The sequence below is a fragment of the Labrus bergylta genome, chromosome 2, assembly GCF_963930695.1.
Source record: "Labrus bergylta chromosome 2, fLabBer1.1, whole genome shotgun sequence".
NCBI classification, from domain to species: Eukaryota; Metazoa; Chordata; class Actinopteri; order Labriformes; family Labridae; genus Labrus; species Labrus bergylta.
This window is the reverse complement of record NC_089196.1, coordinates 34889344-34916304: the sequence shown is the minus strand read 5'-3', so window position 1 is coordinate 34916304 and position 26961 is coordinate 34889344. Positions and strand designations below refer to the sequence as shown.

At 41.2% G+C, this 26961-nt stretch overlaps 1 protein-coding gene and 1 long non-coding RNA gene across 2 annotated transcripts in view; both read right to left on the bottom strand.

Moving 5' to 3' along the window:
• Positions 1–5966: 5966 nt before the first annotated feature.
• On the bottom strand, positions 5967–9086 carry LOC110006013 (uncharacterized). The gene is made up of 3 exons (XR_010667588.1): positions 9016–9086; positions 6243–6415; positions 5967–6074 (listed from the first exon to the last, which is right to left on the bottom strand). It is a non-coding gene; the product is annotated as an uncharacterized lncRNA (long non-coding RNA).
• A 9946-nt stretch (positions 9087–19032) lies between these two features.
• The window catches only part of LOC136181090 (NLR family CARD domain-containing protein 3-like), a 412285-nt gene continuing 404356 nt past the window's right edge, over positions 19033–26961 (bottom strand). The window contains exons 12-16 of the mRNA XM_065961361.1: positions 26663–26836; positions 26394–26567; positions 25634–25801; positions 25467–25513; positions 19033–21345 (exon numbers count right to left, since the gene is read on the bottom strand). Coding sequence (XP_065817433.1) covers positions 20777–21345; positions 25467–25513; positions 25634–25801; positions 26394–26567; positions 26663–26836 — 1132 coding nt within the window. The 3' untranslated portion in view covers positions 19033–20776. The remainder of the gene's footprint in view (positions 21346–25466; positions 25514–25633; positions 25802–26393; positions 26568–26662; positions 26837–26961) is intronic.

Genomic DNA, 26961 nt, shown 5'->3' with positions numbered 1-26961 from the left:
CGGAAGGGCGACCACGTGGGACGAAGTAATCTTCCCCCCCTTCTCTCTCCCTTTCATCCACACACGCACGCACCCAGGTCTTTGTTAGGTTTGCGCCATCGTGAACGACCACGAGGGTACGAAGCCATATCCCCCCCCTTTCTTCTTCCCCCTCTCTCTCTCTCTCTCTCTCTCTCTCTCTCTCTCTCTATCTCACACACACACATACACACACACACACACACACCTACATTCACACCCCTTCCACAAGCCTTTGCTTGATAATGTTTGTTGCTTAGATTAGTTTATAATAGTTATTTGTTTAATTAAGTTCATTGATTTTGGATTGATGTTGCTTTGTTGAAATAAATTCTGTTATAATTTAAGAGAGCAGTTGTTTGTGGTTACTGGTGTATTTGCATTGTGATATAAGCTGGGTGCGAAGGCTTTGTGTACGGATTTCACGCCTTCAATTTATTAAATATAGTTATTCATTATTAATAATATTAGTAATTAAATAACTAATTTGAGACTGATTTGAGTGATATTTTGGTTATATTTACCTGATTACAGGTTGGTGCCCCAAAACGAGATTAAACATAGTTTAATGATATTTTATTTATATCATTAATAATTAAGTATAATTATTAAAGAATATAACCAAAGTTGACTTGATACAACCCCAACATCCCGGACGGACCTCAGAGGACCGGACTTATACACTAATGTAATCACTGATGTAGAGTTAAACATTAGACTAACACAAAGACTATAGAGCCTCCAGTTTTCATTAATATATTTCAATATCTTGCATTTATCATCAATTGTGATTTTTAGTTTTAATTAAGAGTGCACAGAGACATGGCGATGGCTTCACACATTTCACCTCCTCCATACTCAGCACATCTTCATCAGCTGCATGTATTTATTCTGTAAATAATTCAAGTGTGGACATTAAGTCGGGGCATCTCTGACACGATCATTAAGCCATATATTCTCTGATTCCATTCTCTGAATTTTCTTCAGTTTGTGATCCTCCTGCCGCAGCAAACTACCGATATGTCCATTTTATCCTTCACTTCATTCACAAGTTCCTTTGTTTCTGGGTCAGAAAGTTTCGTTTCTTTGTCTAAACTTCCGTTTTCGTGATCCAACGGTGGAAACCTTTGATCTGCCCCCTCGTTTGTATGCATTTTTATTCACGAGCTGCTTTGCATTGACCGTTTATGGTTGAATGTGGGCGTGTAGAGGGCTGAACATGGGACTAATCTACGTGCGCACATTTCCAGGTGGATGGTGATTTATAAAGGGAACATTGCGTGCAGGTGTGCGTACGAACGGTTTTATAACTCTGAATCATTTTGTGCGCACGCCATTTCTGGGTTTTTGGCACACGTACATTTTTAGTATGAATTTTACGCACTCTTTTATAAATGAGACCCCTGGTCATTTTTGAAAACCTCCTCAAACACCATCTGTTCACCAAAGCATTCAGCCTCATCTAACACTCCCCTCAGCTGATCACCCACTCCCTTTCTCCTTCATTTGTTTGTCTAGTGTTTCTATCCTTTCTCTTCTCTGTTTGTGTTTTTCTATTCCTCTCTTGTTGCCTCCAATTACGCCCCCCCACACACACACACACAAAGACACACACACACACACACACACACACACACACACACACACACACACACACACACACACACACACACACACACACACACACACACACACACACTTTGTAAAGCATCCTTGGGTTTCATGAAAGGCGGTATATAAATCTAAGTTATTGTTATTTACTTCTCAGAGAGAAATAAACAAATCCTCTATTCACAAGCCATAGTCTCTGTCTGATTGTTCAAGAGCATTTACTCTTCTACACTCCAACATGTGCTGCTGTGTTCTGATGAAGAGAAATGAAAACACACTCACACTTCCTCAGACCAGGATCCAGTCTGTGCAGTCCACTATGGTCCAACCTGGAGGAAGAAACCAGATCAGAATCTATTTCATACATCTTCATTTAAATCCAGCATCAGACAAGAAGCAGAGTTCATCATTCAGAAACAGTGAGACAGCTTCTGTGTGTCTGTCTGTACCTCAGTGTCTCCAGTCTGCAGTGTGGATCCTCCAGTCCAGCAGACAGCAGCTTCTCTCCTCGTTCTCCTGGATGATTGTAGCTCAGGTCCAGATGTCTCAGGGGGGAGGAGCTTAGAGCTGAGGCCAGAGACGCACAACCTTCTCCTGTGATCAGACAACCTGACAGACTACACACACACACACACACACACACACACACACACATACAAACACACACACACACACACACACACACACACACATACACACACATAAACACCAACACACACACACACACACACACACACACACACACACACACACACACACACACACACACTCACACACTTACACATATAAACACCAACACACACACACACACACACACAACATGCTTAACATCCATTGGTCCATTCTTCTCTGTTTTACCAGTAACATCCCGTCATAACCATGCAGCTGAACAGAATAGACTTCATAATCTGATACTAATCAATATTTACTCTGGTGACAAATAGTGAAGGTAAGACAGAGCGTGAGATAAACACACAGACTGCTTTGACATCAGCAGTGATGTAGAAACAGTTCTGAACTGTTTCATCTGAAATAAAGATTCTTTAGTTCTTTATGTTCCAAACATTATCCATGGTTTGTTTGTTGGTGGGGAAAGAACTTCATATTTAACTTTCTTTATTCCAGTCCAGCTTCCTCAGACTAAAAGACTGAGAGCTATAGAACGAGCTCAGAGCTTTACAGCTTTAATGTGGAAACATACAGGAAAACTTTAAACCACCACCAAGGACAATTTAATAAATGATTCATCAAGAAAACGTGATCTTAGATGAATAATGTGGATCAGCAGCACACTAACCTGAGAGTGTCCAGTCTACAGAGTGGACTCTTTAATCCAGTAGACAGCAGCTTCACTCCTGAATCCTGCAGGTTGTTGTTGCTCAGGTCCAGCTCTCTCAGACTAGAGGACTGGGAGCTGAGGACTGAGGACAGAGCTTCACAGCTTCTCTCTGAGAGGTTACAGACACTCAGCCTGAAGAGGATATGTTTGGTAAGCTAATCAAAAAATCAAATAAATTAAGTACATTTAAGCGTATTGGGTAAACTTTCACACGAATAAGTCCTTACCTTAGAGTCTCCAGTGAACAGTGTAGACTCTTTAAACCACTACACAGCAGCTTCACTCCTGACTCATGCAGGTTGTTGTTGTTCAGGTCCAGCTCTCTCAGACTAGAGGACTGGGAGCTGAGGACTGAGGACAGAGCTTCACAGCTTCTCTCTGAGAGGTTACAACCACTCAGCCTGAAGAGGATTCAGAAGAACACAAATGAAAGCAATTACAAACTATAGTTGTTTTTTTCTGAATAAAGAGAACTACATTTGAACTGGATAGTTATGTGAGCACGTACAGAGCTTTGTTTGAAGCTTTGATCACAGGCAGCAGCCTCAGAAGAGCCTCCTCTGAAGCAGAGTATTTCTTCAGGTCAAACACGTCCAGATCTTTTTCTGATGACAGTAAGATGAAGACCAGAGCTGACCACTGAGCAGGAGACAGTTTATCTGTGGAGAGACGTCCTGATCTCAGGGACTGTTGGATCTCCTCCACTAGAGAACGATCATTCAGTTCATTCAAACAGTGGAACAGATTGATGCTTTTCTCTGCAGACAGATCCTCACTGATCTTCTCCTTGATGTACTTGACTGTTTTCTGATTGGTCTTTGAGCCACTTCCTGTGTGTGTCAGCAGACCTCGTATGAGATTCTGATTGGTCTCTAGAGAAAGACCGAGGAGGAAGCGGAGGAACAAGTCCAGGTGTCCATTAGGACTCTGTAAGGCCTGGACCACAGCACTCTGATATAAATGTTTTGGGTTAGGTTTTTCTCTGAATCCTTTAGACCACCTGGATGTTGTCTGTTCTTCTGGCATCAGATTGACTCCAGAGTTGATGAAGGTCAGATGGACATGAAGAGCAGCCAGAAACTCCTGAACACTCAGATGGATGAAGCAGAACACCTTGTCCTGGTACAGTCCTCTCTCCTCTTTAAAGATCTGTGTGAACACTCCTGAGTACACTGAGGCTGCTCTGATATCGATGCCACACTCTGTCAGGTCTGAGTCATAGAAGATCAGGTTTCCTTTCTGCAGCTGCTCAAAAGCCAGTTTTCCCAGAGACTTAATCATCTTCCTGCTCTTTTTATTCCAGTGTGGATCTGTCTCAGCTCCTCCATCATACTTGATGTTCTTCAGTTTGGACTGAACCACCAGGAAGTGGATGTACATCTCAGTCAGGGTCTTGGGCAGCTCTCCTCCCTCTCTGGTCTTCTGCACATCCTCCAGAACTGTAGCAGTGATCCAGCAGAAGACTGGGATGTGGCACATGATGTGGAGGCTTCTGGATGTCTTGATGTGGGAGATGATTCTGTTGGCTTGCTCCTCATTTCTGAACCTCTTCCTGAAGTACTCCTCCTTCTGTGGGTCAGTGAACCCTCTGACCTCTGTCACCATCTCAACACACTCAGGAGGGATCTGATTGGCTGCTGCAGGTCTTGTAGTTATCCAGAGGTGAGCAGAGGGAAGCAGTTTCCCCCTGATGAGGTTAGTCAGCAGCACATCCACTGAGGTGGACTCTGTGACATCAGTCAGGGTCTCGTTGTTTTTAAAGTCCAGAGGAAGTCGACACTCATCCAGACCGTCAAAGATGAACACAACCTGGAACTCTTCAAACAAGCAGATTCCTGCTTCTTTGGTTTCAGGAAAGAAGTGATGAACAAGTTCCACCAAGCTGAACTTTTTCTTCTTCAGCACATTCAGCTCTCTGAAAGTGAATGGAAATGTGAAGTGTATGTCCTGGTTGTCTTTGTCCTCAGCCCAGTCCAGAGTGAACTTCTGTGTTAAGACTGTTTTCCCGATGCCAGCCACTCCCTTTGTCATCACTCTTCTGATTGGTTCATCTCTTCCAGGTGAGGCTTTAAAGATGTCTTCTTGTTTGATGGTTGTTTCTGGTCTGTGTGGTTTCCTGGATGCTGTTTCAATCTGTCTGACCTCATGTTCATCATTGACCTCTCCAGTCCCTCCCTCTGTGATGTAGAGCTCTGTGTAGATCTGGTTCAGAAGGGTTGGGTTTCCTGCTTTAGCAATCCCCTCAAACACACACTGGAACTTCTCCTTCAGGTTAGATTTGAGTTTACGCCGGCACTCTGCAGCGACTGTTCCTGAAAAAAGAAAGAACTGAAATCAATGAACAGATCCTGATATAGATGACATGACTATCTGAGATTGGAACTTTAAACCTCTTTGTCCTTTTTCTAAAATACTAAATCTGTTAAAATGTTCTTACTGCTCTGCAGACAGTCAGCCAGCTCCTCCTGCTTCATTCTCCTCAGGAAGTGGAGAGTGATCTTCAAAAATGCCTTTGTACAGCTTCTCCCCTGCTCTTCATCCTCACTCTGACTCTCTAAGCATTCTGGGTAATGTGGACTCAGAACCCTCTGGACTCTCTTCAGCTCGTTCTTCACAAAGGTGATGATGTTCTCCTCCAGCAGCTGGAACAGAAGGAGACACTGGATATTTAATATAAACTGGTAGAACTCAACATGTGATTCATCTGTCAGTCTGCAGGTCAGCTGGTCTAAACAGAACAATAACTTAGCATTAAATTATTGTAATGGTAGTATATTAATTAACAGTGTGTTGAACACACCATAAAGATGGAGTCCAGGTCTGTTGGAGTCTGCTGGTCTGATTGATCTCTGTGAACGTTGAAGCTCTCCTGTTGAACTCTGTGACAGGACATATTACACAAGAAAACAACAGGATATATGTAATGAAACTCTGAGCCAAGATATGAGTCTTTAAACAACAGAGACATAACATTAACTTGATTTTTAATTCTCACCTTCCATCAGCAGGACGTCCATCTTTAAAGTTAATATAGTGACCCATAGACCAGTCACTCTTCATGGACACACAGCTGGGTCCAGGAGAGTCTGGTCTCTGTTCCTGCATCCTGATACAAAAAAACAACATTATTAGTTACTGTGAGCAGCAGATGAGACAGTGATGATGATGATGATGATGATGATGATGATGATGATGATGATGATGATGAAGGTGGAGAGATGTGAGTGCTGAGCTGTGACATGGAGAAGAGTCATGGACAGTTAGAGATCCTCACCTCAGAGCTTCATGTTCCTCACACAGAGAGGTTTTAGAGGGAGGGACTCCCTCCTCTTTGTCCTCACACTGATCCATAGCAGAGCGCCCCCTGCTGGGAGAGCTGCACTCTGTCACTACAACAACACTGATGGAGTTCAGCTGCTGAAGTCACATCCAGTCAAAGATCTTCAGCTGTGAAGAAAACAAAGAGATGAAGCTGCTGATTCACCATCATCATCATCATCATCATCATCATCACCTCACTGTCAGTCTACAAACATCACATCTACCTGGTTCACCTTCATCATCATCATCATCACCTCACTGTCAGTCTACAAACATCACATCTACCTGGTTCACCTTCATCATCATTATCATCATCATCATCTCACTGTCAGTCTACAAACATCACATCTACCTGGTTCACCTTCATCATCATCATCATCATCACCTCACTGTCAGTCTACAAACATCACATCTACCTGGTTCACCTTCATCATCATCATCATCACCTCACTGTCAGTCTACTAACATCACATCTACCTGGTTCACCTTCATCATCATCATCATCATCATCATCATCTCACTGTCAGTCTACAAACATCACATCTACCTGGTTCACCTTCATCATCATCATCATCATCATCATCATCATCATCACCTCACTGTCAGTCTACAAACATCACATCTACCTGGTTCACCTTCATCATCATCATCATCACCTCACTGTCAGTCTACAAACATCACATCTACCTGGTTCACCTTCATCATCATCATCATCATCATCATCACTTCACTGTCAGTCTACTAACATCACATCTACCTGGTTCACCTTCATAATCATCATCATCATCATCACCTCACTGTCAGTCTACTAACATCACATCTACCTGGTTCACCTTCATCATCATCATCATCATCATCACCTCACTGTCAGTCTACTAACATCACATCTACCTGGTTCACCTTCATCATCATCATCATCACCTCACTGTCAGTCTACTAACATCACATCTACCTGGTTCACCTTCATCATCATCATCATCATCATCACCTCACTGTCAGTCTACTAACATCACATCTACCTGGTTCACCTGGTGTTATGATCTAATCTTCAGTTCTCTCTTATAGTAGATGATTTATTACTCTCAGATGTTCTGTTCTTGTCAGATTGATTATCCAGCTGAAGTATTAAAGTAGTTGTAGGTTCTGAATGTATTCACTGCACAGTCTGTAACTTGGACATGAATCACTCTTTTTTAAGATCTGTCATCATCTCCTTCTTGTTCTAATTTGATGAATTTAAATGATTTTATTTAAACTTTTATGAATTGAACTTTTTTGAATTGATCCTCTAGCATCTGTAGTGTCCCACCTGAAGGCATGTATTTATATTCCTTATAATCAACATTTATATAAAGTGGTCATGAATAATCATAATAGTATTTCAGTATAATAATGAACTAAAAGACACATATTATGCAAATTAGATAAATAAATAATAATATTGTGAGGGTTGCATATTATAAACATAACATAATCAACTAAGGATGAAATGCAGAAGGGCACATGTGCACATGAATTCAAACTGAGCCTACAAAGTGAAACTCATCAAGGATAGGGTGAAAAAAGTTAATGCTTAGATGAAATTTTGCATGGTCAAAGAGTGAGGGCTCAAGTTTCATACAAGCTCACTTTTGGGGTAATTAAGTAACAAATCTTAAGCTAACCTGACATTTACGAGAGGTGAAGGAGCGACAAATACAAGAAAAAGGACCATCATTCCAAGAAAACCTGCCATACATGCTATGTTGGTGTGTCGATGTCCGGTCACAAGATGGTTGGCCAGATATATACCCCATTTATCAAGAAGACATGACATTGCAGTAGGTTTTTTTTTGACTGCTAACTTCTGAAAATAGCATGTGGCAATGTATGGGACATGGCTGGGGCTGTGAAGCCCACGTGGGACATAGTTAGAGCTATCAGGCCCATGTGGGACACAGATGGATCTATAAAGCCCATGTGGAGGAGGCGGATACCATCTCCACGCCCTCAGCAAGATAAGTATATATTGTGTGATATTCTTTGTCTTGGTCAGTCGTCTGCAGGCGGCTCACTGCTTTGGATTCTGAGAAAGATGAATAAAGCTTTTAGTACTCAATTTGTTTGTCTCCTGGGTCCAGTCTCTGAAGAAAGACAAACAAACTTTAAAACACCACTTAGAACTTAAAAAGGACAGTTAGATTTAGAGTTTAAAATGTTGATGTCTTTGTTGGTCCGGTCACAGGCAAAAACTGACCCTGCCTATTTTCTGGATTTATTAAAAAAAGGACACTACACATCAATAAAGTTTTATCTTATCAGAGGAGGCTTCACTGCAGGACTTTGAATCATAAAACAATAACAAGTCAAACCCAACAAGTCATTGATTAACCAAGAACACAGTCAGCGGATTGAGAGAGTTACAACAACTTCTTATGAATATGTTCCACTGTAAAGAAAACGTAATTAAGAAAAATGTTCAAATCAAAATGATAATCACTCAAACATTTCAATTACAAAAGATAAAGTGATGATCTCAATGAAAGAAACTTCCAGAGCGGGCTCGTCTTTAATCAACCTGTTAGCATGGTTAGCATAGCCTGCATCGGGACTGAGGATCATTGTGTGTCCTTCACTTCTACTTTAGTCAGAGCAGCTAATGAATCCGGTGGCTAACTGTTAGCTTACAGCTCTTTTTACACTTAAATTAAATGAGTCTTTCAAACAGTATAAAAAGTGTCTCTTACCTTCAACACAGAGAACTAATCTGCATCTCAACAGGACAACGTCAAAGTCAAGTCTCCTGACACCAGGAAATACCAAAGTCTAATAATCACCATAGCAACAGAGAATCAAAGGTCACAGCTTTATAACATTTTACTGAAGGAAGCTTGTTTATTTTGTCAGATGATCCTTTACTGCTTTGATATCAGATATATTGTGTGATGATAGAAGTTGATGAAAGTGTTTGAGGCAGTCTGTTGTCCTGCAGTGGTCTGTAAAAAAGGAAGGGCTGCTGTATGGGATCAATTGCCTGTAAATGAGATTTTGAACTCGTGAAAGGTTACTTTGGTGAAATATTTTGTGCACACAGGTAAGGTTTGCACATGTGCAAACAACATTTGTAATTGTAGAAATAGTCTGCGCATATGTAAAACAATTCTGTTGTTGTGAAAAAATGTGAAGATGTGTAATGATTTTGTGCTCACAGTTCAGATTGCACAAATTCCCTATCTTCACGTGCGATCCTGAAGGTACACGCACAAGCTTTGAGTTACAACCACAAATTTTGACAGAGTCTTTACGCCTAAGCCTCCAGCCAATCAGCACGTCTCTACCTTGTCAACTGACAATCAGAGGAAGCTGAGTCTGTTTAGTATGGAGTTAGATCAGTCTCAATTTTCATGAATGCACACAGAAGGATTCACAAATGTATTTTGTGATTTATAAGGACTCTATCCACAAAAATAGTTTTCAATACACACACAAATATTTAGCATTGTATATTAATGTAAAAAAATACACAAATAATAAACAAGATTCACACACAAATATTTATAGTTTTATATTTAATAGAAATCCACAAATGTGTGATATACATATATATTAAAAAAACACATTTGGATCTTGTCTTGTCAGTCTGCCTTTACAAACTGTTTGTCATGTGTGAACCTCGCTGCATTTGTGTGTGGGACTTTTGAGACTCCCCTGCTGTGGTTCGATTCACAAATGGAAATGTCTGTAGCCAATCAGATGTCTCCTTCCTATTCAGCCAATCACAGTAGGGTAGATTCAATGGTATGTTTTAATGTGATCACTTTAGCGTTACATCGCAGCGATCAGCCGAGCTGTCTGATTAAGTCGTCTTTATGTTGACGAGTACAAACAGTCTCTGTGATCGTCGTACTATAGATGGAAAGTCGTTTATCGTGCTGGGTCACGTTGTTGATGCTGGGCTCTGCTCTAAACGAGTCAGTATCTGAAGTGTATGTACAGTTTAAGCTCTGTGTGCAATAATGAACGGCCCAACTCAAGAAACGAGCCAGACTCTCTTGTTGACATACTCCGTGTCTGCAAAGACCGAGATGCCTTGTTTCATAGTGTGGGGGAATGTCTTATTGTCAGTAGCTTCCTTTAACATGAGAGAAAATGGACTTTCTAACAATTCCCAAACATGTTTCTAAAAGTTCACATCCTGGTGACTTATCCAAAGAAAGACTATCTACTGCTTCTTTGAGCTCCTCTGAAGTAATATCAGCATCACATCATTCTGCAAACTCCTCATCTATATGAGGAAGAAGAGCTGAGAGATGGCTGAAGAAGGAGTCAGCATCCATGACAGAAAAGGCTGATGAGTCTAGTTTACCAGAGAAAGAAACCAGTTCATCAAGACTGGATCAGAACTAACTTGGTCATGAACTAATGAGGCTTTGATTGGATTTCTTTCCTGCCTTCTTTTCTCTCAATGACAGAAATACTTTCCTCCCCTTCCTCCATCCATTTGACCCTGGATCTTCTGTCGGCTCCTTCAGCTTTCTTCACACAGAGTTCATCCAGCTGTGTTTGTAGAATTTGTCCTTTTTGTTTATCATTGTCACAAAGTCATGTCTTATCACAGCAGCTTTTATTTCTTTGATTATATTCATTTCTGATGATTTGTTACTTCTACTTAGAGATTTTCCAAATGTAACAGAGTGCTCCCTAAATGTGAACTTCATGAATTCCAATTTAGAGATGTAAGAAGTGATAGATTTATCCATCATCACATCAGATATAATATCTTTTATATCTTCAGGAAAAGATCATATTTAAAATCCCTCCTATAATAATGTTGGCAGTTAGATAGTTTAAGGGATTCAGTGACACTAGAGACCTCCAAAATCAACTGTTTGTTTTGAGTTAGGTTATTAAAGCCATACCTATTGACCAAAATATAAAAGTGCTCATTAATGTCAAGTACGTAAATTATCCAGTGACCATCATGAGTACTTCTAGAGGTGATGAATTTATCAGGAGGGTCACAGAACAGGAGCCTGCTGATCTACTGGAACCAAAGTCATCCCATTGATTTATCCAGAATATTTCATCCTCTAGTTTGAAGTGTTTCTTCAGAAATATAAAATTAGCTTTTTCACCCTTACAAAATAAAAATACAGATTTTCTCTTTGTGTTTTCTCTCGAGTGTTGAGAGATACAAGAAAATGAAACATTCATTGTGAACACAAACTAACAACTGTTAATAAACAAACTATTCCAACCAGTTGAAATATAAAGGACACAAAAGAGAGCCTTAAACTTAACGTCCCTTCAATATCAAAAAATATGAACTGAACCATCCAACCTGTGTGCAGGCCAAACGCCTGTTATTGCTGGCTTACATAGACCATCAAATGTGATCTTGTATGGCGCTCCTAAGTGACTCTCTGTCCGTTGTTGAACCCAGCACCACCTTTGTAGTACGCCCGTTTTCCAGCTGCTCTTGCTCGTTGTATCTTTGGCCATAGTGCAGCTCCTGCAGCAGCAAAGAGCACCTTGGAGAAACTCCACTTGATGGACCAAATGTTGGATGGGCTAATATCCCTCCATGGATTGTTCCAGTGCCTAGCGTTGACTTACAACTTGTGGAGCAAAAGTGAGAATGGATTGAAAGAAATGTGGCTAACATTGGGCATTTGGTTGAAGATTATTTACAAAAGAAATATTATAACTACATACCTACTGATGGATCCAAAGAGCCAGAGAGTGGACATGTGGGGACAGGAGTGTTCATATCTGAGTTTGATATAGAAATATGTAAAAGAATGAATAATAAGTGATCCGTGTTTACAGCAGAACTAACTGCTATAATGTTAGGGTTGAATGGATCGAGAAGGCCAGAGAGAGTTGTTGTTTGTTCAGATTCAACTGCAGCTCTTACACGCCTGAACTCCAAAGAAACAGTAAGAGAGGACTTACTGATGGAAACAAAGATGATGTTGTTGAGATTACAAAACTGTCTCTGTATTTCTCTTCATCCTCTCTGTCTGTATTTCTCTTCTTCCTCTCTGTCTGTATTTCTCTTCATCCTCTCTGTCTGTATTTCTCTTCATCCTCTCTGTCTGTATTTCTCTTCATCCTCTCTGTCTGTATTTCTCTTCATCCTCTCTGTCTGTATTTCTCTTCTTCCTCTCTGTCTGTATTTCTCTTCTTCCTCTCTGTCTGTATTTCTCTTCATCCTCTCTCTGTCTGTATTTCTCTTCTTCCTCTCTGTCTGTATTTCTCTTCTTCCTCTGTCTGTATTTCTCTTCTTCCTCTGTCTGTATTTCTCTTCTTCCTCTGTGTCTGTATTTCTCTTCTTCCTCTCTGTCTGTATTTCTCTTCTTCCTCTGTCTGTATTTCTCTTCTTTCTCTCTGTCTGTATTTCTCTTCATCCTCTCTGTCTGTATTTCTCTTCTTCCTCTCTGTCTCTGTATTTCTCTTCTTCCTCTCTGTCTGTATTTCTCTTCTTCCTCTCTGTCTCTGTATTTCTCTTCTTCCTCTCTGTCTGTATTTCTCTTCTTCCTCTGTCTGTATTTCTCTTCATCCTCTCTGTCTGTATTTCTCTTCATCCGCTCTGTCTGTATTTCTCTTCATCTCCTTTGTCTCCTGTGTGTGTTTCTTTATTTCATCATCTCCACTTGTAGGAATCTGTAATCTTGTGTTCATGACGTCACAGGACTTCGGGGCCTGGTTGCCTACTGTTGTAAAAAAAAGTTCTAAGTTTTGGCAGCTTGGACATCAAGCTCTCTTTTTCCTCCCTCTACATCCTTTTTTCTGCTCTGTTAGATAAGCTTCACTTCATTTGGCTTGTTCGTTAGTTTCTATCTTCGCAAAGTGATCAGGTGCGCTGCTCAGCTGCGCACTGCGTCCCAGCACGCTCTGTTTGTTTGTTTGTTCTCGTGTTTAATGTTGTTAAAACGTTGTCTTATCCGGCCTGTCTGTGGAATATGTTCATCTAAAGTGTAAGATGAGTGTCCCTCGAACTGTGCTTGTGTTTCTGTGGCTAATCAGTCTACTTGGACAATGCCTTTCCATGCAATGTCCGAAAGCACACCTGAGTGAGGCGTCACGGCTTGCACGCTCGTACAGCCGAGAGGCTCTGCTGGAGCTACAACCAGACCCGACCCAAGCAGTTGTATTAAGCCACTTCTAACGGCTGACGCTGGAAAAGATCCCCCAGGAGCTCATCAGGACCAAAAAAAGGAAAAAGAGAGGAGGAATCAAAACCGGTTACGAAAGAGATCAAATCGGCCACCACTCCCATTTATTGTCTTCACAAACCTGCGCTCTTTGAGCAACAAAGTGGATGCTATACGAACATACGCAAGGTACTGTAATGAATTCCGAGAGGCATCTCTGTTATACTTTACAGAAAGCTGGTTACAAGCGACGATGCCTGACTCCCTCTTTCATGTCCCCGGATTTACTTTGCTGCGAGCAGACAGAGACGCTGACTCAGGAAAAACAAGGGGAGGAAGCATCTGCGTGTATATAAACGATCTATGGTGCCGAATGCACTCAGTCAAAGTTACGATCTGTGATCCAAATGTAGAAATTCTCAGTATGACTTTAAGACCATTTTATTTGCCAAGAGAGAATTTGGGTGTATTTTGCTGTTTTCCCTCAAACGGGAAAGCGTCACAAGCTGCACGGACCATAGCTGACTGTGTTCCTGAGCTACAACTCAACTACCCTGAGGCACCGGCTATAGTTTTGGGAGACTTGAATCATTGTCACCTGGAAACTGTGCTGCCTGGTTTCGAGCAGTACGTCAAGGACCAGACCAGGAAAGACAATATTTTGGACAAGTGCTTTGTAAATGTTAAAGGTGCTTATGTGTCCAAGTGCCGGCCACCTATATTAAAGTCCGACCACAATGTTGTGCACATGATTCCAGTGTATAAGACAAAACTTAAGAGAAGTAAACCAGAAAAGAACGTGATTAGGACATGGACAAATGAGAGTAAAGAACAACTGAAAGCCTGTTTTGGATGGACAAATTGTTAAATTTTTCATGAGGGCTCCATAAATGACATAACTGATGTTACAAATGATTATATCAATTTTTGTGTAGAGCTGTTGTTCCAACAAAGGAAATTTAAATTTACCCTAATAATAAATCATATGTCACTAGTGACATAAAGGCAGTCATAAATACAAGAAAAGCTTTTAAAAATAAAAATCCAGAAGCAATAAAACTTACAGAAAAAGAGTTGAGAATCAGACTGAGAGAAGCAAAAGACACAGACAGCTTCTTGAACAAGCCTTTAAAGCTAAAAACCCTAAAAGAGTGTAGGACAACATGAATCACAAGACGACCCTGCAAAATTCCCTGAAATACTCAGAACCATCATCACTGTTGAAGATGTAAGGAAAACATTTCAGGATACAAATACAAAGAAAGCAGTGGGACCTGATAAGTGTAGTGGTTTTCTGCTAAAAAACTTTGCAGCTGAGTTGGCTCCAGTATGGCAACCAATTTTTCAGTCTTCAGTTGACACACACGAGGTCCCTATGTCATGGAAAACTTTGTACATAAAACCTTTACCTAAGATTCCATGTCCAAGGGATCATAAAGACTTCAGACCAATAGCTCTTACCTCAGTGATCATGAAATCTCTAGAAAGAATACTGCTCAAACATCTTTCGTCCATATCATCACCAAACATTTAGATAGGCCAAATACATTTGCAAGAGCCCTCTTTCTAGACTTTTCATCAGCATTTAACACAATAAAAGCAGACATCTTAGTATCAAAAATGATTCAACAAAAACTTAACCCCAACTTGACTCTTTGGTATGCTTCTTTTTTCACTAACAGAATCCAGTTTGTAAAGGTGAATAATACCCTTTCATCTGCTATCACAACTAATGTTGGCGCTCCTCAGGGTTGTGTGAGCTCAGCTGTGCTTTTCACTTTTTATACAGATGACTGTCGGTCTGATACACAAAATCAGTACACTCTGAAGTACTCTGACAATACAGCTCTGATTTCTCTGTTAAGTAACTCTGACGACCCTGGACTGCACTAACATGCTGTGAACAAAATGGTTATGCGGAGTAATGACCATGCTCTAGAGATCAATGCAAAGAAAACAGAGGAAATTGTATTTGGTTCACCGTCTGATGCTCATAAAGCTCCTATTCTCATTCATGATGAAACAATCAAGCAAGTGTCATCTTATAAATATCTGGGTATAATGATCGCCCATCTGTTGTCCTGGAAAGATCACATTGATTACATCTGTAAAAAGACAAAACAAAGAATTTATTTCCCCGCCGTCTGAGATCTTTTGGGGCGAGTCGACAGATTCTTCTTTTGTTCGTTACCTCTGTGATTCTAAGTGTCCTACAGTATTGTAACACCTCAATGTATATGTGTCTGTCTGCCACTCTGAAGTCTAAACTGCTCCAGCAGTTGAACATCTGCTCTAAGATTGTAGGCCAACCCATGCAAAGACTCTATGAATCGGCCGACAACAAAAGCATTTTAAGACTGGCTAACTGCATCGCCTCTGACCATGACCACGCCCTGAACACAGAGTATGAACTGATACCATCAAACTGGAGATACAGGGTCCCACGTTTTAATAAGGTCAGACTGAAACACTCTTTTGTTCACCAATCAATCCTAAAATTGAATGTGGAGCTGAATCCTCGACCAAAGCACGTTTAGGGCCTCTGTGCATTTGTTTGGCATTTGAGTGTTGTTTCAAATGTTTGTATCTTTGTTTCCTGCCGTAATTGTTGCGCCGCAAACGGAGCCGCTGTGACGCAAGGCAAATTTCAGACTACGTCTGACAATAAAGTATTATCTATCTATCTATCTATCTATTTCTTTCGCTCTAGTCTCTTTTTTCTCTCTCTGTGATGCCTTGTTAATCATTTCTTTAAAGGGATACTTCACCTGTTGAAACATCTGACATTGGGTCATATATGTAGAAAATGTGAAATACATTTTAAAGTTGGTGACTTCTTGACTGAGAAAAGGCAGAAAGTGTCTTTTTGGCTCATGTGGATGAAAGACAACAACTCCCAGAATGCACAGCAACGCAGGCCACTCCCACTAAGGTCCTCTATTTACAGACATTTACTACAACACATACGGCCGTTTCCTCAACTGATTCAGAGATTTCTTGCAGAATGAGTTAGCATATTGTAAATTCCTGTCAGAAAACAGACTCTATGTCTGTGTCCATAGACAAACAGTGAGAGCACCGACACTACCAGTCCACCCCAGCTCGAGCCGGCCCCGGCTCCTCGTCCTCACCGCCGCCGACAGTCAGGCCTTATGCCTCAGTGAAGAGGGGAAGAGAGGGAGGGAAATAAGGCCTGCTGACATAAGGCCTGCCTGTCTGCAGCAGCCGTCTCACCGCAATATTGCGGCTCGTATAGATAGCCACAAACATCTGATTTGAGCACAAGACTTTCCAAATCCACTTCATCCATATCAGTTTTTTTCGGCATCATCAGCTTTCTCCATAGAGCCTGTTAGCAGGATGCACGACCATTCAAAAATACTACCAGGTTTCTAATGATACAAAGCTTAATGCAAATGGCTGAAGTATTCCTTTAAACACGCTGTCCACTAACGGTGCATTCAGGTGGTGTTGGACACATCGGAAAAACAAGATTCCTAGTTGTAAAATGCACATGAACACCTGCTCAAGTCGGAAAAACAACTCGTCACTCGGAAAAGAATGAGGTGCTCGACTTCCCGACTTGACGTCATCACATAGAGGGCAAAATATGTTTAGTTAATGTTAACATACTTTTTATTAATTCACGGATATGGACATCAACTTTTTACTCAAATATAACTGTAACAGTAACATTTCACTGATCTTCTTTGGAGCATCAACGCTTTGTTGCTGTTGTTACAACATTCAGATTTTCGAAACTGAAATCAAGTCGGAAGAACGACTTCCTAACTCGGGAAACTTGGAGCACCCGAGCAGCACCTGAATGCACCATAAGACCTGAGGGTCATGATGGAATAGTTCATGTAGTGCAGCTGGAGGGGGGAGGGGCCCTGAGACATGATTTATAAATAAACATTCTTCTGATAAGAACTTTTTGCGTATGGGTTTTTAGAAAAACATAATAACTTACCACAAAGTTTAAAAAATAAAAATAATTTTAAACAAGATTTTTTGGTAGGTAGGACAGAATCAGAAACCAAAGACAGAGAGTGGGGAATGACATGAGCCACAGGTCGGATTTGAACCCGGGCTGCCCGCTCTCCAGGATTTAATGATGATGAAGAGAAACCTCAGTCCTCACAGCCTTAAGGGCCTTTCAGATAGGATGCGGCCGGCAGTGCACGCCGCTGTCAAGCCCATTCATCTCCTTGCTGCTGAGTTGAGCTCAGCGTGGGGTCCTGCTCGCATTAATATTTAAAAATCAGTCTATAAGTACCGTTAATGTTTGTTTACTGTGTCCTGCAGATCTCCAGCAGCTGTTGGTGAGTAAAGAAGAGCTTCCACCTGAGCAGCAGGAGTGGAGCCACATTCTGGACCAGGAGGACACTAAGCCCCAACACATTAAAGAAGAACATGAGGAACTGTGGAGCAGTCAGGAGGAAGAACAGCTTCAAGAACTGAAGGAGAAAGAGAAAGTCTGGACAGACACATGTTAGTTCACACAGGAGAGAAAGCCTTCAGCTGCTCTGTTTGCAGTAAAGGATTTTCCCAAAGAGGAAATCTGACCAGACTCATGTTAGTCCACACTGGAGAGAAATGTTAATCCTGTGCAATGGTAAAACTGATCCAGAGGAATCCAAGTTAACAACATCACTAATTTGTATTCATAAGTATGTATTGACTAAAAGATGTATAAGTGCAGTTATAAAGGGATATAAGACAATTCTGTTGACATAAATCTGTCTCTACTTTTTTGACATTGATGTTTTGTTGCTGACAGATGAACCAGTAAGTTGGGAGCAGCTATGACGTTTGAATTGAAAGGGTTTATATGAAACAGTTACAGTGTAAGGATCCTTCTTCTCTCCTGATATCTTCTCTTCTTTCTGTCACTCTGTTTCCTTGGAGTCCTCTGTGTTGGGTAGCACAAGTTCTTCAGACAGCTCATGTGTAACCTTGTAATAAATAAACTGATGTAGAGTGAGAAAGACTTTCATCTACTTGTGTTATTTTGTGTCAAGTGTCTAAAGTGTCTTTGGTAAAGAAAAAAAGTTCAGCAGATCCTGATGCAGAGCGACCACAGTCAGGTCAGGTCGATGTTGATTTCACTGAAAACCTGTAACCCTTAATAAGAATCCTGCAGTCAGAATACAAAATAAAGAAAATCACAAACTGAATGATAACACCTGTAGATGTCATCTGGCATTCTGGATTTACTCAACATCTTGTTAGAAGAAACGATAGAGATGCATTATAGCCTTCAGTGTGTGTAACTAAATGGTATATGGAAAAAAAACACTTCAATGGTGTGTTTATTTGTTCTGTTATCATTTCTCTCTTTGGCTTCCTTTTTGCTGCTTCACTGCTTTTTATAAACTTTCAGCTAAGAGGAAAATGATTCTTCGCTTGGTCTTGGCGCTATCCAATTCCCACGGTAACCTGACTCGTCATCAATCTTAAAACTTTTCTTATTTCAATAAAAGTAACTGCTTTCATTTGTCAATATTTCACCTCCAAGCAGACCCTTATTCTAAAAGACTGAACACATTGGTTTGGGTTAGGCCACGATAGTAAAAGAGTTCAAAGAGGAGACTTTAATGCAGCGAGGTTACAACTGTTTATTGTGTGTGGTTCTGAAAAGCAAGGAAAATATCTATGAACAAAATTCTTCACATATACATTCCTATTATAATTGTAAAGTAATCTGGGGAAGCAGTTTTCCACTTATACAATGTTAACCATGCATCTTTTAGCATCCTTACCTTCCTTTTTCTCATTTTAACACCAAACAACACAAATCAGAATTTAAGTTAATATCACCATTAAATGAATCTGAATTTTAGTATCTATTCAGTTCTTTATCTTTTGTTTACAATTTAAACAAACCAGTTAAATGTGTTCAGTGTTAATTATTATTTACCCTTCTAATTTAATTGTTTCATGTGAACACTACACGATAAAACCAGAATGCAGAGTGCATCACTATGAAATAAACAGCCTACATTAAATACATGTCACCATTCAAACATTCTGAACAGATAATTACCAAAGAACACAGCACACTTACCAAAGGTATCTCTGCTGTCTTCCTTTCATTGAATTCATCCTGAAAGTGTCTCAGCCTCTCACCTCACTCCTGCTCTCACACACACCGCTGACACTCCTGTCTGTCAGTTAGAGCCACTCAGCAGGTTTACACACCTGGCTCACAAAGGTTACCTGATTTCCTGACCTGCTCAGTGCTGCTCTCCAGTGTTCAATACAAACTTTAAATAAAGGCTGACAACAGAGATAACCTGATAAGTAATAATAAAGCTGATTAACCTTTAAACACAAAGTAAATAAAAGCATATTAATATTTACATTTTCTGTTTGTCCTTAGATTTTAACAAAACAAAGACAGATTTAAAAAAATCCCCCAGACACCAAACATTTGTTATATGAAAAATAACTTGTTTTATGTGTGTTTTTTTCATTAAAAATATTATCATCATGTAATCAAACTGGCATTTAAAGGGTTTAAATCCTGATAATTATTCAATATTTGATCGTTTTGATCAGGACTGAAGTTGATCAAAAGATTTAACCCAAAAAGCAGAAAAAAAAAATCTGTACTATTTTTATAGCAGTTTTTGGAAGTGAACATTTTTGTCCTTAATGACTTAAGAGGGTAGTAAATTAAACTGATGCCTGAGGGTTTAAAGTGTGTCTTATACAGCAGATTTGATGGTAATAACAGCTTATTTCAAGGACCTTTATATAAAGTGTTACCCAAGAAGAACTTAGACTGAGGTTCTGTCTGTGTTTAAACAGATGTCATGAAACTCTTTAACCAGAGCTGTCTCAGTGCTGCGGTTTGGTCCAAAACCTGACTGGAAGACATCCAAACAGTTGTTCAATATCAAGAAGTTATTTAACTTCTGAAACACAGCTTTGTCTATCATTTGACCTAACAGAGGAAGATTTGATATAGGCCTGTAATTATTCATTATTGTCTAGATTGTTCTTTTCTAGTAGTGTCTTGATGACTGCTGTTTTCAGGGCCTGTGGGAAGACACCTGAGAGACAAGTTTACCATTTGTAACAGATCTGGAGCCATGACTCCTCCTCCTGCTGCCAATATCAAGACAGCAGGAGGAGGACTTTAATTGTTTAATTGTCACTTGTTTTTTATTGGTGAGATCAGAACAATACAGACATTAAAGAAGGGGGTCCATTGTTTTTCTGTAATGTAGAACATTTAACCCCCATTACCACCCCCACCCCCCATTATCACACCCCCCAACCATGAAACAGACCAGCTGGACAGAGTGAACAGAGTCAGCTGATCTTCAGTCAGCAGTGTTTCTCAGACTGACAGACGACACAGAGACACTGAAGAACCACGAGACCAGAACCCAAACCCAGGATAGAGAGGTTCAGTGAATGTGGTGTTGAAGGTGTGGAGGTGGATCAGTGTGTCAGAGGAGACTCTGTAGAAGGACAGAGAGCCAGCAGGACAGTCCACATACACTGCTACTCTGTTAGAGACAGAGGAGGAGGAAGAGGAGGAGGAGGAGGAGGAGGAGGAGGAGATCTTTGTTTTTCTGTTATTGTGATAGACAGAGTAACCTTCATCAGAGCAGATCAGACTCCAGGACTGATCATTAAATCCAAACGAACATTCATTCCTGCCTCCTCTGCTTCTGATTCCTCTGTAACTCACTGATACATAAACCTCTCCTCTCCACTCGACCTCCCAGTAACAGCGACCAGTCAGACCAGTCCTACACAGCAGCTGAAGACACCAGTTATCAAATCTGTCTGGATGATCAGGATATGACTGAAGCTCTTCCACACGTGTCACCTTCCTGTTGTTGTCAGACAGTTTCAGTTTTCTGTTCACTGTGTTTGTGTCCAGTTCCAGCTCACAGGCGTCTGATGGAGAGAACGAGACACAACACAGCTGCAGGTTATCATCTGTTCATTCATCAACAACTTTACTGACACTTACTGATAGGGGTGTAAAGGTACACGTACTCGGACCGGACCGTTTCGGTACAGGACTGATCCGAGTACGCGCTGAACAAAAGTGATTTAATCTGTGTTCCCACACGGACCACAAAGCAGAAGCACACCTCAGGGTGGAGGAAGGCTGCTGGTATGGGACACAGCTTTTAGTTAGTAACTTGTAAAAAAGTTCAAACATAAACTACACTGTCCCAGATGTGATTAGGTTTATTATGTGCTCAAAGAGCATTCAAAAAAGTGTTGCCTTCATAAACTAAAAGGTGGAAGTGTAATTTAAAAGAAATATTTTTATATATAGGCTATATTAATGACTTGATTTCATTTTAAAATACTTTATTTCATTCATATCTTTTATTTATTGGAGACTCTTTTGGTTGAACGAAGCAGCATAAGTTTCTTTTACGTTTCTTTTTACAATGTTTAATTTAAAAACCTGAGCAATTGTACAAGTCTGAACTGTCGATGCTGCACTTAGTCCAATGTGTAAAAGGGATATTTTAAATGTTTCTAAATAAGAAAAAAACTTTACTGGACCGAAAATGTACCAAACCGAAGCTTCAAAACTGAGAACTGTACCGAACTGAAATGTTTGTGTACCGTTACACCCCTACTTACTGAGAGTCAATCAAACTTACAGTTCATATTCAGCACTGAATGATGTTTGACAGCACTGAAATGTAATAATCCACTTCTAATCAAGTTCAAATGGAGTTACCATGGCAGCCAGGAAGAATGGAGATCCAAATCAACAAACACATGCAGTGAATAAAGTCTGACTAATCAAAGTGCAGAACAAAGAATCTATGAACCATCTGCTGTCTCCAACTGTTCTGTCCTCAGAGGTCACATTCAGCACAAACAGGAGCCTCATTTCCACTTTCACTGTCACACACAATGTGATGGCAGCAGGAGTGTGCCACGTCCCTTTGTCCTGTCTAAATAGTTTTAAACTGTGTTTCTGAAGTCATGGAGACCATTTCTTTTCCATCAATCTAGGCTCTACAACATACATGTTTTTGTTTTAATTGAAATTTAACTGGACTGGATGAACAGATCGAAATCTGAAGAAACAGATGATAACTCAGTCCTTGTGAGTTTTTCTCTGCTTGTCTAAGGTGTAGGCCACGCCGTCCCGACCTCACCTGGCCACCTGGCGGCCTGCAGCTGACTTGTGTATTGTTGTTGGATGTTCCTGCTGGCCTGTACTATGGTGATCGTGGACTTTGCTGTGTGCCTTACTGTCTGCACAGCCAGAAGACGAGGAGGAGAGCTAGCTTATGTCTCTAAAGATATTCTGTTTCTATTTCATCACTGAATTCACGTCTGGATGTTTTTGAGGAGAGAACTTGATGTTGGAGACTCTGCATATTTACATGTTTATGAAAATGAACGTCAAATCAAAAATGATTTCTGCTGTTTTTAAAGTTGATGAGCTCCACGAGCTCGACTACGAGCAGCCGGCCAGCAGCCAACATCAAAATGTGAAATGTCACAATAACTGCATGTTGTAAAATATACATTTCTGTTGGATGTGATGAATGGTGATTTTCTATTCACTAGATTATCACTTTTATTTCAGTTTACATTTTTTATTTCATATTTAAACTCTCATGAGTTTCCATCACCCTCACTTTGATCATCACTTTGTGTTACTTCCAGCCCTCATCCTGTTGTAGTTTGAAAGGTTTAATCATAACAGAAACACAATCTGGACAGCAGCAGGCACAAACCAATAGTTATCTAACCTCTGAATTTAGCCAAGTCATAAGATCATGTTCTGATACACAAGACACCCACACACACACACACACACACACACACACACACACACACACACACACACACACACACACACACACATACACACACACACACACACACACACACACACATACACACAAACTCTTTCCTGTTAAGAGACCAGTTGTCTGTCCAGGAAACTTCTAGGAAATGGTCTTCATATAGCACACATGTTGTAATTGCTCAGTGTGTTGATTGCCCATAAAAGGATGATTGGGATGTTATAAAAGTTCCGGTTGAGCGAGGACGCTGGCGTGTATGTCGCCGCTTCGTGATCCGTGACAAAAATGGTGTTTCTTTTGTGCTATCTATGCTTCTCCCTCCTACTTATCCTCTACTAACAGTCTGCAAACAGATCGACTTTGCTGCTGCTTTCAGTTTGTGTAAACTGACAGCTACTCACCATCTATGACGATCAGCTGTTAGCTTCTCGCACAGCTATCAGGATATCTTCACCAGTCTGTGATCACTGGACCCTCGCCTGCCTTATTGGTGGACCGTCCTTCTTCGTCGGCCACGTCGGCTCCCTACCTGGCTTGGACCCGTCGCCCTGCGCCACCTGTTGGATACCGCTGGCTGCCGCTTCCCCCCTACTCTGGCTCGGCTGCTGGCGGCGAAGAGGCCTGCCTGACAACCAGACTGCCGGCTGCTGCTCTCCTGCTCAGATTGTGTCCAGACGGGTCCCCCGTCTGCCACAAAATTGGTCCTTTCCTTATCCTGGTTTGGCTCTCATTCCTGCGGTTTTCCTGACCCCGGCTGGCACCCGGTAGCTTGCGGCTTTCAGCCTGCGGCTAGCAGCTGCTCTCCCTGCTGCGGACATGGTACTACTAACATACTCCGCTCTGCAACTCCAGAATCTCGCCTGCCACTTCTCTCCGGACAACCTTGCTTCCATTAAATCTTTTGGACTCCTGCGCCGTCCTCACTACGTGCATAGGGCTGCCCGATGCAAGTTTGTTTACACTGACCATGCTATCCCCACTGTAGTGTCTGACCGGCGCCATCATCACAACAAATCACACGTGCACAGCAGAAACCTGATACCTGTTGTTGTGTGTGTTGACAGAACCACTCCTCTCTCCCCCTCTGCTTCAGAATACACCACCGCCTCATTTATGCTGCAGAATGCTCGCTCCCTTAACAACAAAGCAAACCTATTTCACTAAATATCAAACTTTACTGACAGATCCACGTCATCACAATCATTCAAACCGATGGTTTTATTTAGGCTATAATCGCGCATGTAGTGAGCCGTTTCCAATAAGTAACTTTCATTATGACAATATATAAACATAAAATAAAAATAAAAAATAAAAGTCCACCACATACATATTGCATCAGCGCTGTGGTGTCATTCTCTGAATTTTCTTCAGTTCGTGATCCTCCTGCTGCAGCAAACTACCGATATGTCCATTTTATCCTTCACTTCATTCACAAGTTCCTTTGTTTCTGGGTCAGAAAGTTTCGTTTCTTCGTCTAAACTTCAGTTTTCGTGATCCAACGCTGGAAACCTTTGATCTGCCCCCTCGTTTGGATGCATTTTCATTCACGAGCTGCTTTGCATTGACCGTTTATGGTTGAATGTGGGCATGTAGAGGGCGGAACATGGGACTAATCTACGTGCGCACATTTCCAGGTGGATGGTGATTTATAAAGGGAACATTGCGTGCAGGTGTGCGTACGAACGGTTTTATAACTCTGAATCATTTTGTGCGCACGCCATTTCCGGGTTTTTGGCACACGTACATTTTTAGTATGAATTTTACGCACTCTTTTATAAATGAGACCCCTGGTCATTTTTAAAAACCTCCTCAAACACCATCTGTTCACCAAAGCATTCAGCCTCATCTAACACTCCCCTCAGCTGATCACCCACTCCCTTTCTCCTTCATTTGTTTGTCTCGTGTTTCTATCCTTTCTCTTCTCTGTTTGTGTTTTTCTATTCCTCTCTTGTTGTCTCCCGTTACGCCCCCCCCCCCCACACACACACACACACACACACACACACACACACACACACACACACACACACACTTTGTAAAGCATCCTTGGGCTTCATGAAAGGCGCTATATAAATCTAAGTTATTGTTATTAACTTCTCAGAGAGAAATAAACAAATCCTCTGTTCACAAGCCATAGTCTCTGTCTGATTGTTCAAGAGCATTTACTCTTCTTCACTCCAACATGTGCTGCTGTGTTCTGATGAAGAGAAATGAAAACACACTCACACTTCCTCAGACCAGGCTTCAGTCTGTGCAGTCCACTATGGTCCAACCTGGAGGAAGAAACCAGATCAGAATCTATTTCATACATCTTCATTTAAATCCAGCATCAGACAAGAAGCAGAGTTCATCATTCAGAAACAGTGAGACAGCTTCTGTGTGTCTGTCTGTACCTCAGTGTCTCCAGTCTGCAGTGTGGATCCTCCAGTCCAGCAGACAGCAGCTTCTCTCCTCGTTCTCCTGGATGATTGTAGCTCAGGTCCAGATGTCTCAGGGGGGAGGAGCTTAGAGCTGAGGCCAGAGACGCACAACCTTCTCCTGTGATCAGACAGTTTGACAGACTAAACACACACACACACACACACACACACACACACACACACACACACACACGCACACACACACACACGCACACGCGCACACACACACACACACGCACACACACACACACACAATATGCTTAACATCCATTGGTCCATTCTTCTCTGTTTTACCAGTACCATCCCGTCATAACCATGCAGCTGAACAGAATAGACTTCATAATCTGATACTAATCAATATTTACTCTGGTGACAAATAGTGAAGGTAAGACAGAGCGTGAGATAAACACACAGACTGCTTTGACATCAGCAGTGATGTAGAAACAGTTCTGAACTGTTTCATCTGAAATAAAGATTCTTTAGTTCTTTATGTTCCAAACATTATCCATGGTTTGTTTGTTGGTGGGGAAAGAACTTCATATTTAACTTTCTTTATTCCAGTCCAGCTTCCTCAGACTAAAAGACTGAGAGCTATAGAACGAGCTCAGAGCTTTACAGCTTTAATGTGGTAACATACAGGAAAACTTTAAATCACCACCAAGGCCTATTTAACAAATGATTCATCAAGAAAACATGATCTTAGATGAATAATGTGGATCAGCAGCACACTAACCTGAGAGTGTCCAGTCTACAGAGTGGACTCTTTAATCCAGTAGACAGCAGCTTCACTCCTGAATCCTGCAGGTTGTTGTTGCTCAGGTCCAGCTCTCTCAGACTAGAGGACTGGGAGCTGAGGACTGAGGACAGAGCTTCACAGCTTCTCTCTGAGAGGTTACAACCACTCAGCCTGAAGAGGATATGTTTGGTAAGTTAATCAAAATATCAAATAAACTAAGTACATTTAAGCTTATTGGGTAAACTTTCACATGAATAAGTCCTTACCTGAGCGTTTCCAGTGAACAGTGTAGAGTCTTTAAACCACTACACAGCAGCTTCACTCCTGAATCATGCAGGTTGTTGTTGCTCAGGTCCAGCTCTCTCAGACTAGAGGACTGGGAGCTGAGGACTGAGGACAGAGCTTCACAGCTTCTCTCTGAGAGGTTACAACCACTCAGCCTGAAGAGGATTCAGAAGAACACAAATGAAAGCAATTACAAACTATAGTTGTTATTTCTGAATGAAGAGAACTACATTTGAACTGGATAGTTATGTGAGCACGTACAGAGCTTTGTTTGAAGCTT